Source organism: Meleagris gallopavo, chromosome 1, assembly GCF_000146605.3.
Source record: "Meleagris gallopavo isolate NT-WF06-2002-E0010 breed Aviagen turkey brand Nicholas breeding stock chromosome 1, Turkey_5.1, whole genome shotgun sequence".
Classification (NCBI taxonomy): domain Eukaryota; kingdom Metazoa; phylum Chordata; class Aves; order Galliformes; family Phasianidae; genus Meleagris; species Meleagris gallopavo.
Genome location: NC_015011.2, coordinates 73,712,549 through 73,730,124, shown reverse-complemented (window position 1 = coordinate 73,730,124; position 17,576 = coordinate 73,712,549). Strand labels below are relative to the sequence as shown.

At 39.6% G+C, this 17,576-nt stretch overlaps 1 protein-coding gene across 1 annotated transcript in view; it reads right to left on the bottom strand.

The window, feature by feature from the left end:
* PRMT8 (protein arginine methyltransferase 8) overlaps positions 1-17,562 on the bottom strand; it is a 32,244-nt gene extending 14,682 nt beyond the window's left edge. The window contains exons 1-4 of the mRNA XM_010717068.3: positions 17,458-17,562; positions 16,353-16,538; positions 14,081-14,236; positions 4,251-4,314 (exon numbers count right to left, since the gene is read on the bottom strand). Coding sequence (XP_010715370.1) covers positions 4,251-4,314; positions 14,081-14,236; positions 16,353-16,433 — 301 coding nt within the window. The 5' untranslated portion in view covers positions 16,434-16,538; positions 17,458-17,562. The remainder of the gene's footprint in view (positions 1-4,250; positions 4,315-14,080; positions 14,237-16,352; positions 16,539-17,457) is intronic.
* Between the last annotated feature and the right edge of the window lie 14 nt (positions 17,563-17,576).

The following is a 17,576-nucleotide window of genomic DNA, read 5'->3' as shown; positions in this document are numbered from 1 at the left end:
CCTTGCTAGTGAAAGTCAGGTTGACCTTTTCAAGATCATTCTCTTCTTGACCACCTGCAGATTAGGAATGATCTCACAAGACTCAGATAACCTTTACATTATTTTAAAGCTTTCTGCAGTAAGTGCAATAAACATAACTTTTAGCATCACTATAAAAGGAAAAAAACACCACCAAACTAATAGAGCACATGTATAAAAACGAAAGGAAGAATGATCTTACCCTGTTTACCTGCATGATCTCGTTTTTCATGCCCTAATAAATTTAGTTTTCTAGATTATTAACAAAGTAGTGCAAATAATCCACTTAAAATGTTTAAACATTCTTGTAGAATTACACGTGTGATCTCATTATTGAGATATTAGAGATTTATGTAGCTAAAATGTAATTCTCATCTGCTTTTCAAGTATTATTCTGACTTTACAGTGAGAAAATTAAGACACTGCATGAATCATGGGAAGCTGAGTCAACTGAGAAAGTCAAATCCAGCCTGACTGTATGCAAACAAGGAAAGTTGTACCAACACAGTTCTGTCACAAAATATCATTATTCCTTTTTGCCTCATAATTGAATATTTTGTAATATATTGGTGTTCTTACTCTGAATCTTCTCTCTAGTTTAGATTGGATGGCTTTTCACAGTTATCTAAAGGGACTCCTAGAAAAAATTGTCAGATATTTTGTTAACATAGGAGTTTCAAGGACTTCAAAAGAGTTGAAAGAATATATGCACCAGAATACCAGATATTCAGTGATACAACTCATTTCATTAATGGCAATGTGGTAAACTACTTACATTAGATGGGGATGGTTCACTGCAACAAGCAATTAATAGAACTAGTTTATATTAGAGTAGATATTTTACTTAAAGGAAAACTAAATACTAGTCCATATGTAGTTCAGTTCTGACAATTTCCTGTTGGGATCATCACACTATTCTCCAATCATTCTTGAAATTTTTTCGTGTATCTTCTATTTTCTAACACAGGCTAAATTCTTCAGAAAATATTTTTTAGCTTGTGTTTGTCTGCTATTCTTTGTTGCAAAGTGCAAAGTCTAGTGATTTTGTGTTTTGTAAGTTTGTTACCTTAAGAAGGAAACAGATGAATTTAAATTCTGGAAGACTAGGGAAAATTTTAATTTCATATAATAATGGACTGCATAACTGTATAACTCAGTGTCTGGCAATTTTTATTATTGGTAAGCTTTATTTTTGAAAGTGGTCAACATTTAGTGTGGGGATAAGTCAGGTACTTTTATTTAGCTATAACTAGGTAAGCTGTTCAGCAATTTAGCTGAACTTAGCCCAGAGAAAAATGAGGTTCTATTTTTCCAAAATACATGCAGTATTAGTCGTACACTAACCAGATATGTCTACTATATTTTCACAGTAAACAAAAATAGATTGGCCCTCTACGAAATTTGGAAGTTCTCATTCAAACAGATAACATGAAGTGTAAACTGGTGAGAGAACTCAGACTGGATGAGAATACAGTTTACTCCTCATTTTCATTTGTTAAACTCCTTCCTTTTGCAGTTTTTGCAGGTTGATATGTTACAGACTCTTCGTGTTTATATGCTCCTGCCATGAATTGAATTCTTTTTAGTTCACTTTTTTCCTGAGAACACTCACTGCCTCAACTATTTTGGTGTGAATATTAGGACTGTTAACAGCTGCCAGTGTGACACATCTGCAGACTTCGAAGCCATCTGTTTATACCAAGAACAGCCACAGTATGAATAGTTCCTCCCACCTCCCTTTACTTTGATGAAATATCATTAGGCACCATATCAGAACAAACTGTGCTGTCCCCAGCTGTATTACATCTATTCATGAAACAGTAGCTTTTCGCTTGGCTTAGACCTTTTTAACTACTCTGTGTATGAATAAACAATTCAGTGGAAAAAAAGGAAAAATTGTCATAAGCAATAAGATCGTTTGACTCAGTACCTGCTCATATTAAATTAAATGTATGTCAGTGTAAACTGTAAATCAGCCAGTTTCCTGCCACAGCAGAGCAGTCTCGTTTTTCTAGGACTTGTTCCTATTTAAATGAGAATTTGTCCCTGGAAAAGGTATAGAGAAGACTAACCTCTGGAGCACACTTGGAGCCATTTGAACTCACCAGGTAGTGAAATGAAGCTGACAGTGAGTGGCCTACTAGATGATAGTGCTAGAACAAGGTAATCCAGAAATAAGAGTAGGAAGGAAAGGAAAAGAGATGGGGAACTTCTTCCCTTCAGTATAGATGACCTTGCAGCCTTACGACTTTGAACTATATAGTAGGAGTAACTTCAGCAGAGATTCATTTTTTAATAGTAGTTTCATCTGACTAACAAATATGATGATTCTTGGGATGTCTATCCAGTCCACAGAGAATCAAGCCAAATTATTCATAAGGGAGAACTACAGAGTCACAAATGATATTAGGTCTGCATCTATCACCAGATCTCAGGTGTATCTGCCTGTAAACTGAAACATTGTTCACTTATGCTTTTCACACAAAGGAAGTTTATGTTGGTCATATGTTCTTCAGAAATAAATCTTAAAATTCTTAGTGTTCTTAAATAGTCTTAAGTCAAAGACAAATGAAGTGTGGAGGAGATCTGAAAAATCAATTGTACTGTAGGTTAGATTTTCTGACATTCCACTGGTTTTCATAATGGATACACCCTAGTCTCTTGGTCCAAACATCAAGAAACTTTTAGGGTTGTTTTTTTTTTTTCTTCAAAATTTATTATTTTAATATATGCACAATTATTGTAGAAAATAAGCAAAATACAGGATTGTTTTATGAATATATATGTTCATGTGCATATAAAGGCCAACTCTTTCTAGATACTGACAATTCTATCTGAATTCTATCTGAATTCTGTCTGAATTTAAATCTCTCACTGTTAACTTCTGAAACTAACAACTTACTCTGTTATAGTGTCCCTTAACATGCAATTTCTGGTGTTGGAAATCCAAACAAATACAAATGAATTTATGGTAGGCTAGTGTGAACCTACTTTGTGATATGTCTTTCTAGGTACCCATCTGCTCTGCATTAAGAGTGTGGGCTAAGCAAGCTGTGGTGTTGTTTTAGTGCCTTCTCCATCTAGTGGAAGAGAGCATTTTCTGGTGCTTCATTTCTTTCTTTTTGTGAAGTAGCAGCCAAATACACTGGCTGCCTATTATAATCCATGTTTCTGTTCTTTCTGATTATTTTTGTTGCTTTTTTTTTTCTTTTCCAGCTTTATTTGAATAAACGTGTATGTATGAGAAACTCTCTTCACAAACATCTACCGTTGTTTAGAGGCTACCAGTGACAGCAACAAAAATTAGGGCAGAAAACTAGTCCTGAATTTGTGCTTGCACAATACTAGAACAGGCACAGCTAAGAGAAAAGGAAAATGATACAATACAACTAATGTGATCTGTGTTGCTCTGCAGCAAATTCAACCTGTCTAAAAAGAGCACCTTTAAGAAACTGTTTCACAACCTCAGTTAAAAAAGTCTGATTTCTTCAGGTTACAAGAAGAGATATTTTGTGCTGTGATTTGGAGGACTAAAAACAAGTAATAGAACTAGCTGGAAATTTTTTGTTTCTTTAGTTTTTGATAGGTTGGGTAGATGTTTTAATACATATATTTAAATTGAAGTATTTCCACATCTTTGGAAATTTTACAGTTTCTGTTCAGGAAAGAAAAGTTCTCAGTGATACTGCTATTCTGAAAATTAAATATTTTGATTGGTGTGTATGTGTATTTCAGTTTGTTGTTTGTTGTTTTTTTTTTTAAATACATTTTTGTGAGATAGGAAGTAAGAAGAAACAGTAATAAATCAGTATTGATTTGGAATGCTTTTTGCTCAGAACATCATTTCAATTTTAATTTATGAGTGTGCATGGTGTGTATGTATGTTGATTCTATTTAAGACACTAAGTAGAACTGAAATGGCAGAATTCGTTTGAAAGAGGAATTCTGTTGCTTTTTCAGCTCTACTATGTGACCTTCTTACTGTTTTGCTAAATAAAACTGCCATCTGTTACTTCTGTTGTCTGTGAGCCGGGAAGTAAGTGTAGAAATAATTCCCCTTGTGAGGAGTTGCTCTAGTGTCTACAATGAGCACTTGTTTTAGTTTTGTGTTTATATAACTGAATAATGCAAAATTATGATTTATATACAGACAATACAATATAAATCAACTAGGAAAAGTAAAAAGCACTTTTATTTCTCCTGAAAAAAGTATATTTTATAATATGCCTTACTATTGTCCAAATGGTTGGCCTTGATAATTTTTTCAGAGTAGTCAGATATACTTGAACATTCAATCTAGAAAAAAAGAAAAAAGGAAGGGTAATTAGATGTTACTGACATCAGATGTATGAATATATACAAAATCTACTGAAATCAGCAGAGCTTGTGCAAAACGTTCAGTGACTGTTGAAGAGTAAATCAAACCTGTGTGTTCAATATCACGAACAATTATATCTTAATATTTAAACTGAAGTCTGTGCATAAGTTAAACTGGCTCATACAGAAAGTATTGTTTTTAAAATTGTTGAAATGTGGAAAAAAAGAGATCCTAACTACAAGTTTACTTAATATATAATAATAATGTATAATTTATTTTCACTACCTCAGATATTACACTTCATTCAGAAACATCTCCTGAAGGGAATGATGGTACATTTCCTCATATATTTTAAAATAAAATTGATTCAAACTTTGTGAGTAATGTTAAAATTCAAACCATGGAAATATGATCTGTTTCCAAAACAACTGCTTTTAATTGTTAAATTCTACCCCAATCCCTTAAAAAAGAATAAAAAATTTTACACTGAAGTTATTGAAATAATTGTATTTATAAATCATCCATATCTACTTTTCTTTCCCTATGACCAATGTAGTGGAAATGCTAAATCGTGACTGGAAACAGTGATTGAGCACATGGTAGGAAGGCAGGGACAACCCAAAGGAACATGCAATGGATCTGAGTGATGAGAACAGGTGGAGCCAGGCTCCATTCCTTCCCAGACCTCATTTAAAGGTTGGCAATGGAGATCCCTGTGGACCTTCAGGCCTTCTGAAAGTAAGCAGATTATTATCCTTTATTTCTCTGTCTTCTCTGTTATATATAACCATATCCCCACTCCCTGGAACTTAAGACCTTGCTACCTTGCCATTTTTTGATGCTATCACATTGCGCTCTTAGCAAGCCAGGCAGGAGAGACAGCCGTATACATACTTAGGATGGATTATCTTAAAGGAATAATATGTTGGCTGGTCACCAGGACCCGTAATACCCCAAAGAAGGAACTCCTGGGATTCCTGAGTTTCCCTGAGTGCTGATCAGATTATTTAAGAACGGGGACCTACAAGTGACAATATCAAATCTCCTTCTAAGATGGCAGAGTTCTTGAATAAATTAGATCAAACTTTCTCTAACAACAGAGGCATCCACTGTGATATGTCTCCTACTACTAACTGTTAACACATATCATTACTCTGTGGAAGAACTAAAATTGGAAAACAAGCTTTTAAAAGCTAGTATCAAACAACTAGAAAACAAAACTACACTTCTGACAGAGGGAACTGCCCATCTTCAACTGTCATTTCCCCTCTAAAAGTAAGAGGAGGTAAAGGCCCCAGATCAACAGGATCCTGGCTGAGCCTAGCTGAATCCAAAAAGAAAACTAATAAGACAAAAGCTCAAACAGAGGATATGGGGTTCCCAGATCTTCTAAAGACCAATCATAACCCAAAAAACAAAGGAAGTCCAGGATAGACTGGTGGGGTTTCCACCTGAGGAATGGCCCCCTGCCCACATCACCTTAAATATGATGGCATGCATGTGCATGGCTGCTGAGCTGAATGGGTGTGCTAGAACATTTTAGACAAAAACCAAATGAGTGCCAGAATGGCTGCTCAGGCTGTGGAATATGTGGATGGAGAGTGTCATAGTGAACGGGCCAGAAATTTCAAAGCTGGTGTTCATCACTACTCCCCCTGTCCTCAGGCAAAGGATTTATGCGGCAGTCCAGCACAATCAGGAAAATCCAGTGGTTAATGTGTAGAATCTCATGGCCAAATAAAAGTTTCATTCCCATAAATACAGTTTATAGACTTCAGTGGAAGAACTCCAAACTTACGTTAGAATATTAGGTATGAAGGAGGCATATGAAGATGTGTTTGAAAGTCCAGACCTAGTTTTCAATAGGGATAAGAGATCTCATCTTACAACAAGCACCTCCATACTGGCACACTAGTGTCTCTACTAAGTCTCCTGGTGGCCTCAGAGGCCATTGTCCAACAGCCAATCAGGGGGAAACAATGCCTGAGGGCCAGGCACAATACTGGGATGTTGGAAGGGGCTGAGGTCATACCCGTAGATAAAATTAGGAGGCCTGCACAATGGACATCACGACTGTGACTCATAAGAATATCCCCAAAATAGACTTTCAGTGATTTAATCCAGGCTGGAATTTAATTTCCAAAAATTGATCACCAGCTCAATCATGTTCTCCTCCAGCTATGGAAACAGCTGGAGGAAAATTAAAAATTTCAAAACACCCCCAGAAAAGCAGGGGTAAGAATTATAGAAGATATTTTAACGAGAACATGGAACCTAGAAGATTTTATAGTTCCTAAAAAAAGGAAAAGGCCTCCTGAAGTGACAGGTGATTATGCCCAAGTCACATGAGAAAAAAGGTGATTGTGCAACTACTTCTATGGTGGGGAAGGTCAGCCCCCCTGCAACTAGGGCACCCAGACAGTACCAGATGCCCTATGTAGAACTGACTATCTTTTGGTCCCAGAAAAATATACAAAGAGTGATAGCATTAGTGGACACAGGCACAGAAACCTCAATTATTTATGGTGATCTGACTAAATTTTAAGGGAGATAGAGTGATTATCAGTGGGTTTGGGGGCAGACCATCCCTGTAACCCAGACATGGTTGAAGTTACGAGTTGGGTGTCTCTCATCTTGGGAGTATAAGGTATCTATTGCTCCAGTCCCAGAATGGGACTAATCCCCACATATTATGGGATCTGACTCTCCAGATGACTGTGGGAGAGTTTAGACTGAGAGAGAGATGTATTACTATGGGGGTGGTATAGGCAATATTAAGAGGCCATTTGAAACATGAGCCTATCTGCCTGCCAGAGCTGTGCTGGACTACTTATACAAAACAGAGCAGACTCCTGGGACAGCAAGAGGAAATCTCAAGAATGGTGCAAGAACTAGAAAAAGTGGGAATCATAAGACCTGCACATAGCCCATGTAATTCTTCTATATGGCTGGTATGGAAGTCATACAGCACATGGAGAATGACAGTGGATTACAGAAAATTCAGTAAGGTCACACCACTTGTGCATGCAGCCATACCCAATATTACATCTCTGATGAACATATTCAGTAGGAAGATAGAAACCTACGATTGTGTTCTATATTTGGCAAATGCATTCTTCAGTATTCCCATCCATGAAGAATTGTAAGATCAGTTTGCATTCATGTGGGGAGGCAGGCAGTGACCTTTCAGGTCCTGCCATCCTTTCAGGTCATGTGCATTCATCTACATATTGTCATAACCTAGTAGTACATGACCTAGCCAATTGGAATAATCCTAATAACATCAAACTATACCACTATATTGATGATCTCATGCTGACATCTGACTCACTATTGGAATGGCTGACTACCATTGCAGACATGGGATCAGGAAAGCCAAGGCTCAGGCAGAACTGAACTTGGCGAGAGACATGAAAAATAACAGGAAGACTTTCTACAGGTACATTGGCCAGAAGAGACAGGTCAAAGAGAGTGTACCTCCTTCGGTAAATGCAAAAGGAGAATTGGTCTCAATGGACGAAGGGAAGGCTGAGTTACTGATTGAGTTCTTTGCCTCAATCTTCACTGGCAGCTAGGATTCCAGTGCTTCTCATGTCCCTGAGCCCTGCATCCCTAAACCTCTAGGTGGAGACCGGGGAGGTAAATCCTCCCCCCTGTGAGGGCGGAGCAGGTCCAAGACCGCCTCATGAAACTGAATGTGTACAAGTCTATGGGACCGGATGGCATGCATCCCAGGGTTCTGAAGGAACTGGCTGAGGTGATTGCCGAGCCGCTCTCCATCATATTTGGAAAGTCGTGGCTGTCAGGTGAGGTCCTGGATGACTGGAGGAAGGGTCACATCACTTCCATTTACAAGAAAGGGAGCAAGGAGGACCCCGGGAACTACAGGCCAGTGAGTCTCACCTCTGTGCCTGGGAAGATCATGGAACAGATCATCCTGGATGACAAGCCTGATCACATAAGGAATGAGCGTGTGATCCAAGACAGCCAGCACGGCTTCACCAGGGAAAGGTCATGCTTAACCAATCTGGTGGTCTTCTATGATGGAGTGACAGCATTGGTGTACAAAGGAAAGGCAACCAATGTCATTTAACTGGACTTGAGCAAGACCTTTGACACGGTTCCCCACCACATCCTTATCTCCAAATTGGAGGGATGTGAATTTGATGTGTGAACCACTTGAATAAGAAATTGGTTGAAAGGCTGCAGACAGAGAGTAGTCATCAATGGTTCTTTGTCCAGGTGGAGGCTGGTAATGAGTGGTGTCCCCCAGAGGCTGTCTTGGGACTGGTGCTCTTTAACATCTTTATCAATGACATCGATGATGGAATCGAGTGCACCCTCAGCAAGTTTACTGGTGACAGCAGGCTGAGTGGTGAGGTTGACACGGTAGAAGGAAGGGATGCCATTCAGAGGGACCTCAGCAGGCTTGAAAGGTGGGCCAGGTGAACCTGATGAGGTTCAACACGGCAAAGTGCAAGGTTTTGCACTTGGGCTGGAGGAATCCCAGGCATCCATACAGACTGGAAGGAGCGGTCCTTGAGGGCAGTCCTGCAGAGAAGGACCTGGGGGTCTTGATAGACGAAAAGCTCAACATGAGCCAGCAGTGTGCCCTTGCAGCTCAGAAAGCAAATGGTATCCTGGGCTCCATCAGAAGAGGGGTGACCAGCAGTGAAAGGGAGGTGATTGTCCCCCTCTACTCTGCTCTTGTGAGACACCCACCTGGAGTACTGTGTCCAGGTCTGGAGCCCCCAGTACAAGAAAGACAGGGAGCCGTTGGAGAGGATCCAGAGGAGGGTCACAAAGATGACCAGAGAGTGGAGCACCTCCCCTATAAAGACAGGCTGAGGGAACTGGGCTTGTTCAGCCTGGAGAAAAGAAGGCTTTGGAGTGACCTAATTGCAGCCTTTGAATACCTAAAGGGAGCCTACAAACAGGAAGGCAATCAACTCTTTGAAAGGGTTGATAACTGCAGGACAAGGGGAAATGGTTTTAAGTTGAGGGAGGGAAGATTTAGGTTGAATGTTAGGGGAAGTTCTTTACAGAGAGAGAGGTGAGGTGCTGGAACAGGCTGCCCAGAGAGGTTGTTGATGCCTCGTCCCTGGAAGTGTTCAAGGTCAGGTTGGATGGGGCCCTGGGCAGCCTGGTCTAGTGTTAAATGGGGAGGTTGGTGGCCCTGCCTGTGGCAGGGGGGTTGGAGATTCATGATCCTTGAGGTCTTTTCCAACTCTGGCCATTCTGTGATTCTGTGTGATTCTGTGATTCTGTGACTTTATACTGACTCTCAAAGAAAGGCCAAATATGGGACTGGTGGAGAATGGAGTGAGAGTCCTTCCAGCAAGCAAAAATAGCTGTTAAAAAGGCCCAGGTGCTGGGTATAGTCGATCCTTCCCTCCTGCCGAGGGTAAAAGCTGCTGTATCCCTTGTCTTGTGTGTCATTCCAGTCTGCCACCTCAGGGTTGGAAACCAGCTTGCCTTCTTCCAGTTGAAAGAATTTAAGCCTGCGTCAGTGCACAATACTAGTTTCCTATGAATCAGGTGTTGTTTGTGATTACACTTGGTCTCTATTACTGCTTCTTTTTCTTTTTATCCCTTGTTGTATAGGAAAAGGTCTTTGGCCAGACACCCTTGGAGGAGCAGTCACTTTCCTTCTACATAGCCTTACGATATATAGATTAGAAGCCTTGTCCATACCTACAACCATTATTATTTAATCAGTTTTTCTGTCTGCATTCCCGTCTGTCTGTGTTTTCAGTTTCATTTTTTGACTTGTTTTGGATGATTCTTAAGAAAAAAAAAAGAACTTGGGTTTGGCTTTCCAAACTTTCTAGAGAAAAAAGGTCAGTACAATCAAAAATTCTGTTTTATGAGTGACTACAAGTTAAAAAAAAAGCCTTATTCCCAGAGAAGCAAAGTCAAAACCAAAAATTAAAACAAAAACAAAATTGAAAAACACGTCTCAGATTTTCCAGGAAAGAAAATGCATTTCAGAAAATAACTTATGGTGGCCAAAGCTATTCATCTATGTTTTGGCTAGCACTTTAAACTACTGCACATTATTATTAAAAAAAAAAAAAGGAAAGAAGAAAAAAAAAACACAGAACTAGAATATGCTTAATTCTGTAGGTGAAGAAAGAGGAAACTATATTCTTTGCCAGACTTTTCCCCTGTTCTCTTTCAACTCAGTAGTCTGCTTGAATTTGTCCGATTTTATAAAGCACTTAGATTTCGTGAAAGCTGTGTGTTCCAATAAATAAAACCTCAGTTTCTACAGCTGTGTTTAGTTTGTTGCACATATATTCATTCATACTTCTCAGACATCATTTTAATGCTGCATCTCGTCTTACGAGATATTTTTTTTATACAGTCACTACTGTCATTGTAAATATTATTCATAGAATCATAGAATCATAGAATGGCCTGGTTGAAAAGGACCACAGTGATCATCTGGTTTCATTCCCCCCATGCTATGCGTAGGGTTACCAACCACTAGACCAGGCTGCCCAGAGCCACAGCCAGCCTGGCCTTGAATGCCTCCAGGGAGCCCAGTTCCTTCAACCTTTCCTCATAGGAGAGATGCTCCAGCCCTCCGATCATCTCAGTGGCCCTCCTCTGGACCCAATCTAAGAGCTCCACGTCCTTCCTGTACTGATGGCCCCAGACCTGGGCACAGTACTCCAGATGGGGCCTCACAAGAGCTGAGTAGGAGGGGACAACCACCTCCCTCTCCCTGCTGGCCTTTTTTAATGCAGCCCAGAACCCAGTTGGCCTTCTGAGCTGCAAGCACACACTGCTGGCTCATGTCCAGCTTCTTGTCCACCAGGATCTCCAAGTCCTTCTTCACAGGGCTACTCTCAAGCAGATCTTCCCCCAGTTTGTATAAATACCTGGGATTGCCCCAACCTAAGTGCAGCACCCTGCACTTGGCCTTACTGAACCTCATTAGGTTTTCATGGACCCACTTCTCCAGCCTGTCCATATCCCTCTGGATGGCTTCCCTTCCCTCCAGTGTATCGACCACACTGCTCAGCTTGGTGTCATCAGCAAACTTGCTGAGAGTGCACTCGATGCCATCATCTATGTTATTGATGAAGATGTTGAAGAGCACCGGACCCAAGACCAACCCCTGAGGGACATCGCTTGTAACTGGCCTCCATTCTGACACAGAACCATTAATCACGACTCTTTGGCTGTGTCCAGCCAGCCTATTCCATCAAATAGTCCATCCTTCAAATCCATACCTCTCCAATTTAGAGAGAAGGATGTGGTGAGGGACCCTGCCATAAGCTTTGCAGAAATTCAGGTAGATGACAACCATTGCCTTTCCCCCTCCACCAAAGCCGTCACTCCATCACTAAAGGCCACCAAATTGGTCAGGCAAGATCTGCCCTTGGTGAAGCCATGCTGGCTGTCTCAAATCACCCCTTTAGCTTGTATATGCCTTAACATAGCTTCTAGGAGGATCTGCTCCATGATCTTCCCAGGCACAGAGATGAGGCTCACTGGCCTGTATTTCCCTGTATCTTCCTTTCTCCCTTTCTTAAAAAAAATGGGAGTAATGTTTCCCTTTTTCCAGTCACCGGGGACTTCAACCGGATAGCCATGATTTTTCAAATATGATGAAGAGTTACTTAGCAACCACTTTCAGAACCCTAGATGGATATCATCCAGCCCCACGGACTTATACATGTTCAATTTCATGAGCAGGACTCGGACTTGTTCCACTGTTACAGTGGGACAGAAACCATTCCCCACACCCTCACCTAGAGGCTCATGGTCCTGGCAAACATGGGAAGCCTGATCACTCATGAAGACTGAAGCAGAGCACTCAATGAGTGCCTCAGCTTTTGCTATGTCTGAGGAAGCCAGCTCCCCATTACCTTTCATCAGAGGGGGGACGCTCTCCTTGACCTGTCTCTTCCTGCCTGTGTACCTGTAGAACACCTTCTTGTTATCTTTTACATCCACTGCCAAGTTCAGCTCCATCTGTGCCTTGGTATTCCTAATCCTGTCTCTACACACACGGACAACAGCCCTGTATTCCTCTCAGACTACACAACCCTGCTTCCACTTTCTGTACATTTCCCTCTTTTTCCTCAGTTTAAACTGCAGGTCCTTGCCACAGCCACGAGGGCTGTATATATATATATATATATATATATATACACACATACATAATATATAAAGGAAATATCCCCATATTTCTTTTCGTTCCCTCGGCTGGATCCTCACCACTGCTTTTTTTTAATCTAAATCAGATAATATCTACGATGTGTCTTGATATTACATGCCAGTTTAACTCATTAACTATACAATGTTGTTTGTGTGAATCTTCAATGAAATTGATTTGAAAATGGTCTGAATTTTGTATGACTAAATGCAATGGGTAAGGCAAGGTTTCAAGGGATAATTGAATATATTTTTCCATCCACTTCCCACTGACAAGCATAAACAGGCCTTCCCATCATATCTTTATACTTCTTCCAGCAGCTTCCCAGTTGGGATCTACTGTGTTATCTTCCACAATGGCTAGGGTTTTGGAACACATGAAGAAAGAACAACTGAGGAGACAAGTTCTGTTTCTTCTATAGAAGGCAAACATGAGGTGTCATCCAATAGCTATCTTCAACTATCTAAAAAGGGCTTGCTGAGAAAAAAATGTCAAACGTTTTTCAGAACTGAACATTGACAGAACAAAAGGCAGCAGTCATGACCTGTGGCAAGGGAAATTTCCCCTAATTGTAGCAACAGAGTAAGGACTGAGAGAGAATTTAGAGTCTCCATCCATAGATGTTCTCAAAACTGAGCTGCACAAAGACTTGAGCAACTTGATACAGCTTTATATTTAACTCTGCTTTGAGCAGGAGGTTGGAAAAGAGACTTTCAGAGGACTTCCAAACTAAATATTTCTGAATCGATGATTCTATGATTTACACATCCTGGAGACCCTGAAATGATTTTAGCAGTTGGCTGAGTAGCAAAGGACATCCAACAGTGATTTAGAGGGAACAAGAAGAAACAGATAAGACTATGGATGAATTTGAACCTGAAGAGGGGAAAAGGGGAGAAAAATAATGATTTTGGTATCACGGTAGCCAGATAACCAACACTTTGCATTTGTCAACAGTGCCAATAGCACACTATTTGAAAAATCAAATCTAACTTCCATGGCTCTGAAAAGTCTGGTTTTCCAGCACAAATACAACTCTGTAGCTTGATAGGTGACAAGTGCATGGTGATATAGCTCTTGTGACAAGAATATTAAAACTAAGTTCCTTTGAGTGCTAAGTTTTCCTGGCTTCTCAATTCTAGGGCTGAAGAGTCCATAGGTGAGCTGACACTTCAGTGAGCTTTATAAATGCCTGAACTCTAAATGAAATTCAAAGGAAACAAAAAGAAATCTGTGAAAAGTATTTTTTTCTTTTACTGGTTGAATTATCTGGCAGTGAATTGTCTTGGAAATACAGGTATGTAGCAAATAATTGAAGATTCACCTTCCCACCCTTCCCCCACAACACACACACAAAAATATCAAGTGCAATTTCTTGGTTTTAAAAGCGTATAATACTGTAAGTCATAGAAAGCTTCAGACCTTCATTGAAGACTCTGTAACTCAAAGCTTGAAAGGGAGAACTACAAACCAAGACAAGCAAGAAATAGAAATCAGTGTAAATCCATTTTGCTTGTTTCCCTCTCAGGCATAATTTGTAAACAAACTATGAATATGAGAGAAAGTATTCTTACCCCATATACCTTCTTGGCTCCTGCCTTTGCAGCAAACATGGAGAGGATTCCTGTGCCACTTCCAACGTCAAGGACAATCTTATCTTTAAAAACATGTTTATTGTGATACATTGAGTTTCTGTAAGTTAATGTACGCACTTCATCCTTTAACATTTCCTGTGGTGAAAAAAAGCATACTGTTATTATTTAAGTGCTTATTTATATTCAACAGTGCTGCTGAATTGATTTCCTTTTGGTAATTTAAGAATTACTAGCAACCTGAAGAGTTTTCCAAGTACTTTGGAGTGCGTGCACCAAAGCTATTTTAAAAGATAAGCAACTTAGGAGTGAATTATCAAGAATAAGCATGATGCCCTTCATACAGTTTTATTTCTATAAATATTGTATCACTCTTACAAATGGCAAACAGAACTTAATCTGATCACAGTACTGATATGGGTGTAGACAGAAGCAATAAAGAAAAGCAAACTTTTTCCTATGTTGTGAACAACCTAGAACCTCAACTTTCTGAGGTTTCTCCTTGAACACAAGAGAATAATTCCATAAAACATTATAAGAAGGCATGAGCCTTGCAGAAAAAGACGAAATTAGTCTACAGTAGAGCTTGGAAATAGTGTTCTGTTTTTGGAACTCTGCTTCCACTCCTTTGTTCACTCTTTCATTCATAGGACCAGTTTTGAATAAGAATGAATAGACAAGGAGAACAGTACTCTGGGATGAATCCCATCAGGAGTAATAAGTTTAACAACAATCAGCTGATAAAATAGGTTCCTTACAGTTTTGGTATTCCAGAACAGAAAGTTGCTGCTTCCATAGTCATGACCCACCATCTCATAGGACAAGGCCTATCATTACTACTAAAGACACTTTCTGCCTTTTCATTATCATCGTTTTTCAGGTGACCAGCTTCATCCAGTAATAATCCAATATTTTCTTTTGAGCTCCTCTTACTATTAACATACTTTTTTATTATCTGAAACACTGCTGGTTAGTTTTAACTCCAGCTGAGCTTTGGCCTTTACTGTACTCTTCCGGCAAACGCGAACTGCAGATCTGTAATCTTCCCGTGTGGCCTTATTTTGCTTAGAAACAGGTTCTTTTTTGGCTCGAGTTCCAAGAAGAGTTCTCTCTTCAACGAAACTGATCTTAAGCCTCATTGACTTGACTTCTGGCACGCTGGGATTGCCTGCTCCTCTGTTTTTAGAAGGTTGTTCTTAGAAAGGGATCAGCTCACCCTAAGCAATCAAAAGCAAATTCCCAGGGAACTCTATTAACTAACTCCCTGAGTAGTTTGAAGTTTTCTCTCTTAAAATCCAGAGTAACAACTTTGCTCATCATTTTTCTCATTTCACCAAAAATTTTAGATTCAACCATTTTGTTGTTGCTTTTGACTGAAACATTGTATTTCCTAAAGGCCTTCTCTATTCACAAACAGTGAGTCTAGGAGGACAACTTTTCTGGCTGGTTCACTAAATACTTGTGAAAAAAAAGTTATCTTCAAAGTACTTCAGGAATTTCTCAGCAGCACAATATTCCTGAACAAAGTTGAAATCTTCCAGAAGAACAAGGGCAACCAATCCACAGATTTCTCCTAGTTGAATAAAATAACTAATCAGTACTATCATTCAGGTTGGATGAGCAATAATTCAATAAATCACACGTGACATCTTATTATGCATACCCCTCTCAACCACATCACCTCTTAACTGGAAATTAAAAGAGAATTCTAGAAGTCCTCTAGTTTATTTATCTGGTTGAGGCTGAATAAACTAAAACTTTTTGCTTGTAAAAATGTGAATTTTCTAGATGCTATCAGGCTATATGTTCCTATTAATGCAACCTACACATTCAAATAACACAGCAGGAGTAAAAAAAATCACTTGGCTTTGTATGTCAGTTGAGTAACTTTCCTGCTATTATCTGTAATTCAAGAGAACAAAAGACCTAACTTAACAATGAGGTAGTCTCCATTTGTGATCAGATTAGTTTCCAGTCCTCTTAAATGTACTAAATTGATGTGCTCAGATAAGATCACCATTGTACAAATAGCTAATAGAAGCTCTGTGGAGAACTTGTTTAAGGATTTGAGTGGGACAGATGGTTGAGTTTGGATCTCTGGAGAAGTGGCATCTGAGCAGTTCATTCACTGTTTTGAAGAAAAGCTGAGAAACAATAATCATTAGGAAGAGGGAAGGGATAAACGATAAATCACAGAAAACTGTGTTTTTATTGTTCTTCTAAAATAATTACTGAGATAAAAAATAAATATTACCTCATGAATTCCGAAGTGAGCATAGGAATCAAAGTAATAATCTCTGGATGTCATCTCTTCTGGACTGAGGAGCTTTGCCATTTTGCCTCGGCCTGGACAGCCTGGTTGCAATGGGACATGTATAACAGACTGAACTGGCTTTGGAACGACAGTAGGCTGAGGAGTCTGGGATGGAACAGGGCAAACCTAGAAGAATACAGAGTGTTGTTTGTTAAGGGACATCATTAAAAGAGGATATTTTCTCAATTCCAAGTGTAGTGATATTGTAACTAGCTAAGAGGCAGTAACACCAAAGACACCCGGGTTATCATGAGAAATCTAAGAAAATGGCTTCTATCTATTCTGAGTTCTTATTTTTGCTCTGTCTTGAAAGTTCTCCTTAATGGTTTTTCTTTGTTGTCCCTCTGCAGATAACCTTCATCAGCACAAAGTCACTGGAAAATACTGGTGTTGATTGAAGTGAGTGACTCCAAAAATGCTCTAATTAACATTAACGCACAACAGTTAAGAGCCAGATTTTCTCCCTTAGTGTCACACTTTTCTAGCAAATTACCACAGCCTTGTGAGAGGCAAGTTGTTGTAACTAAATAATTCCCCCACAATGAAGGATTTTTTAGCCCTGTGTTGCTGACATGAAAGACAGGATTCACAATAGATTCTTAATTGTAAGATGACCTATCTGATTTTATAAATGAGGCTGGCCTGAGAAAGTTCATAATATCTGAAAATCCCTATCACTCTCTGAAAATCTATCAGCATGTTCAGAAAGCAGCGTTAGGAGCTATGTGGGATATATTACTGTACTGGATGTGTCTGGGATGGAGATAACTTTCCCCACATCTGCCCATATACTGCTGTGCTTTCCAATTTTATCTAGAATAGCTTTGATACAGTACCAATGTTTTGGTATTGCTGAGCAGCATCAAGACTATCTCTCTAAATTCCCTCTCACCAAAGGCGAGAGATAGGCAAGAGACAGGGACATCACTTAGTCTGTACAGCTGACCTAAAACTAAGGAGATATTGTATATTGTGTGATATCATCCTCATCAAAAAGAAGAAGGGAAGAAGGAGAAGGTGAAATTCTCATTGTGAAAATGTTTACCTTTCTGACCAACCACTACAAACACTGAGGCTCTCTTTCACAAGACATGGCTGAACATCAATTGCTGTTGCGAAATAGTACTTTTTCTCCTTTTGCTTCCACAGAACCTTTTTTTTTCC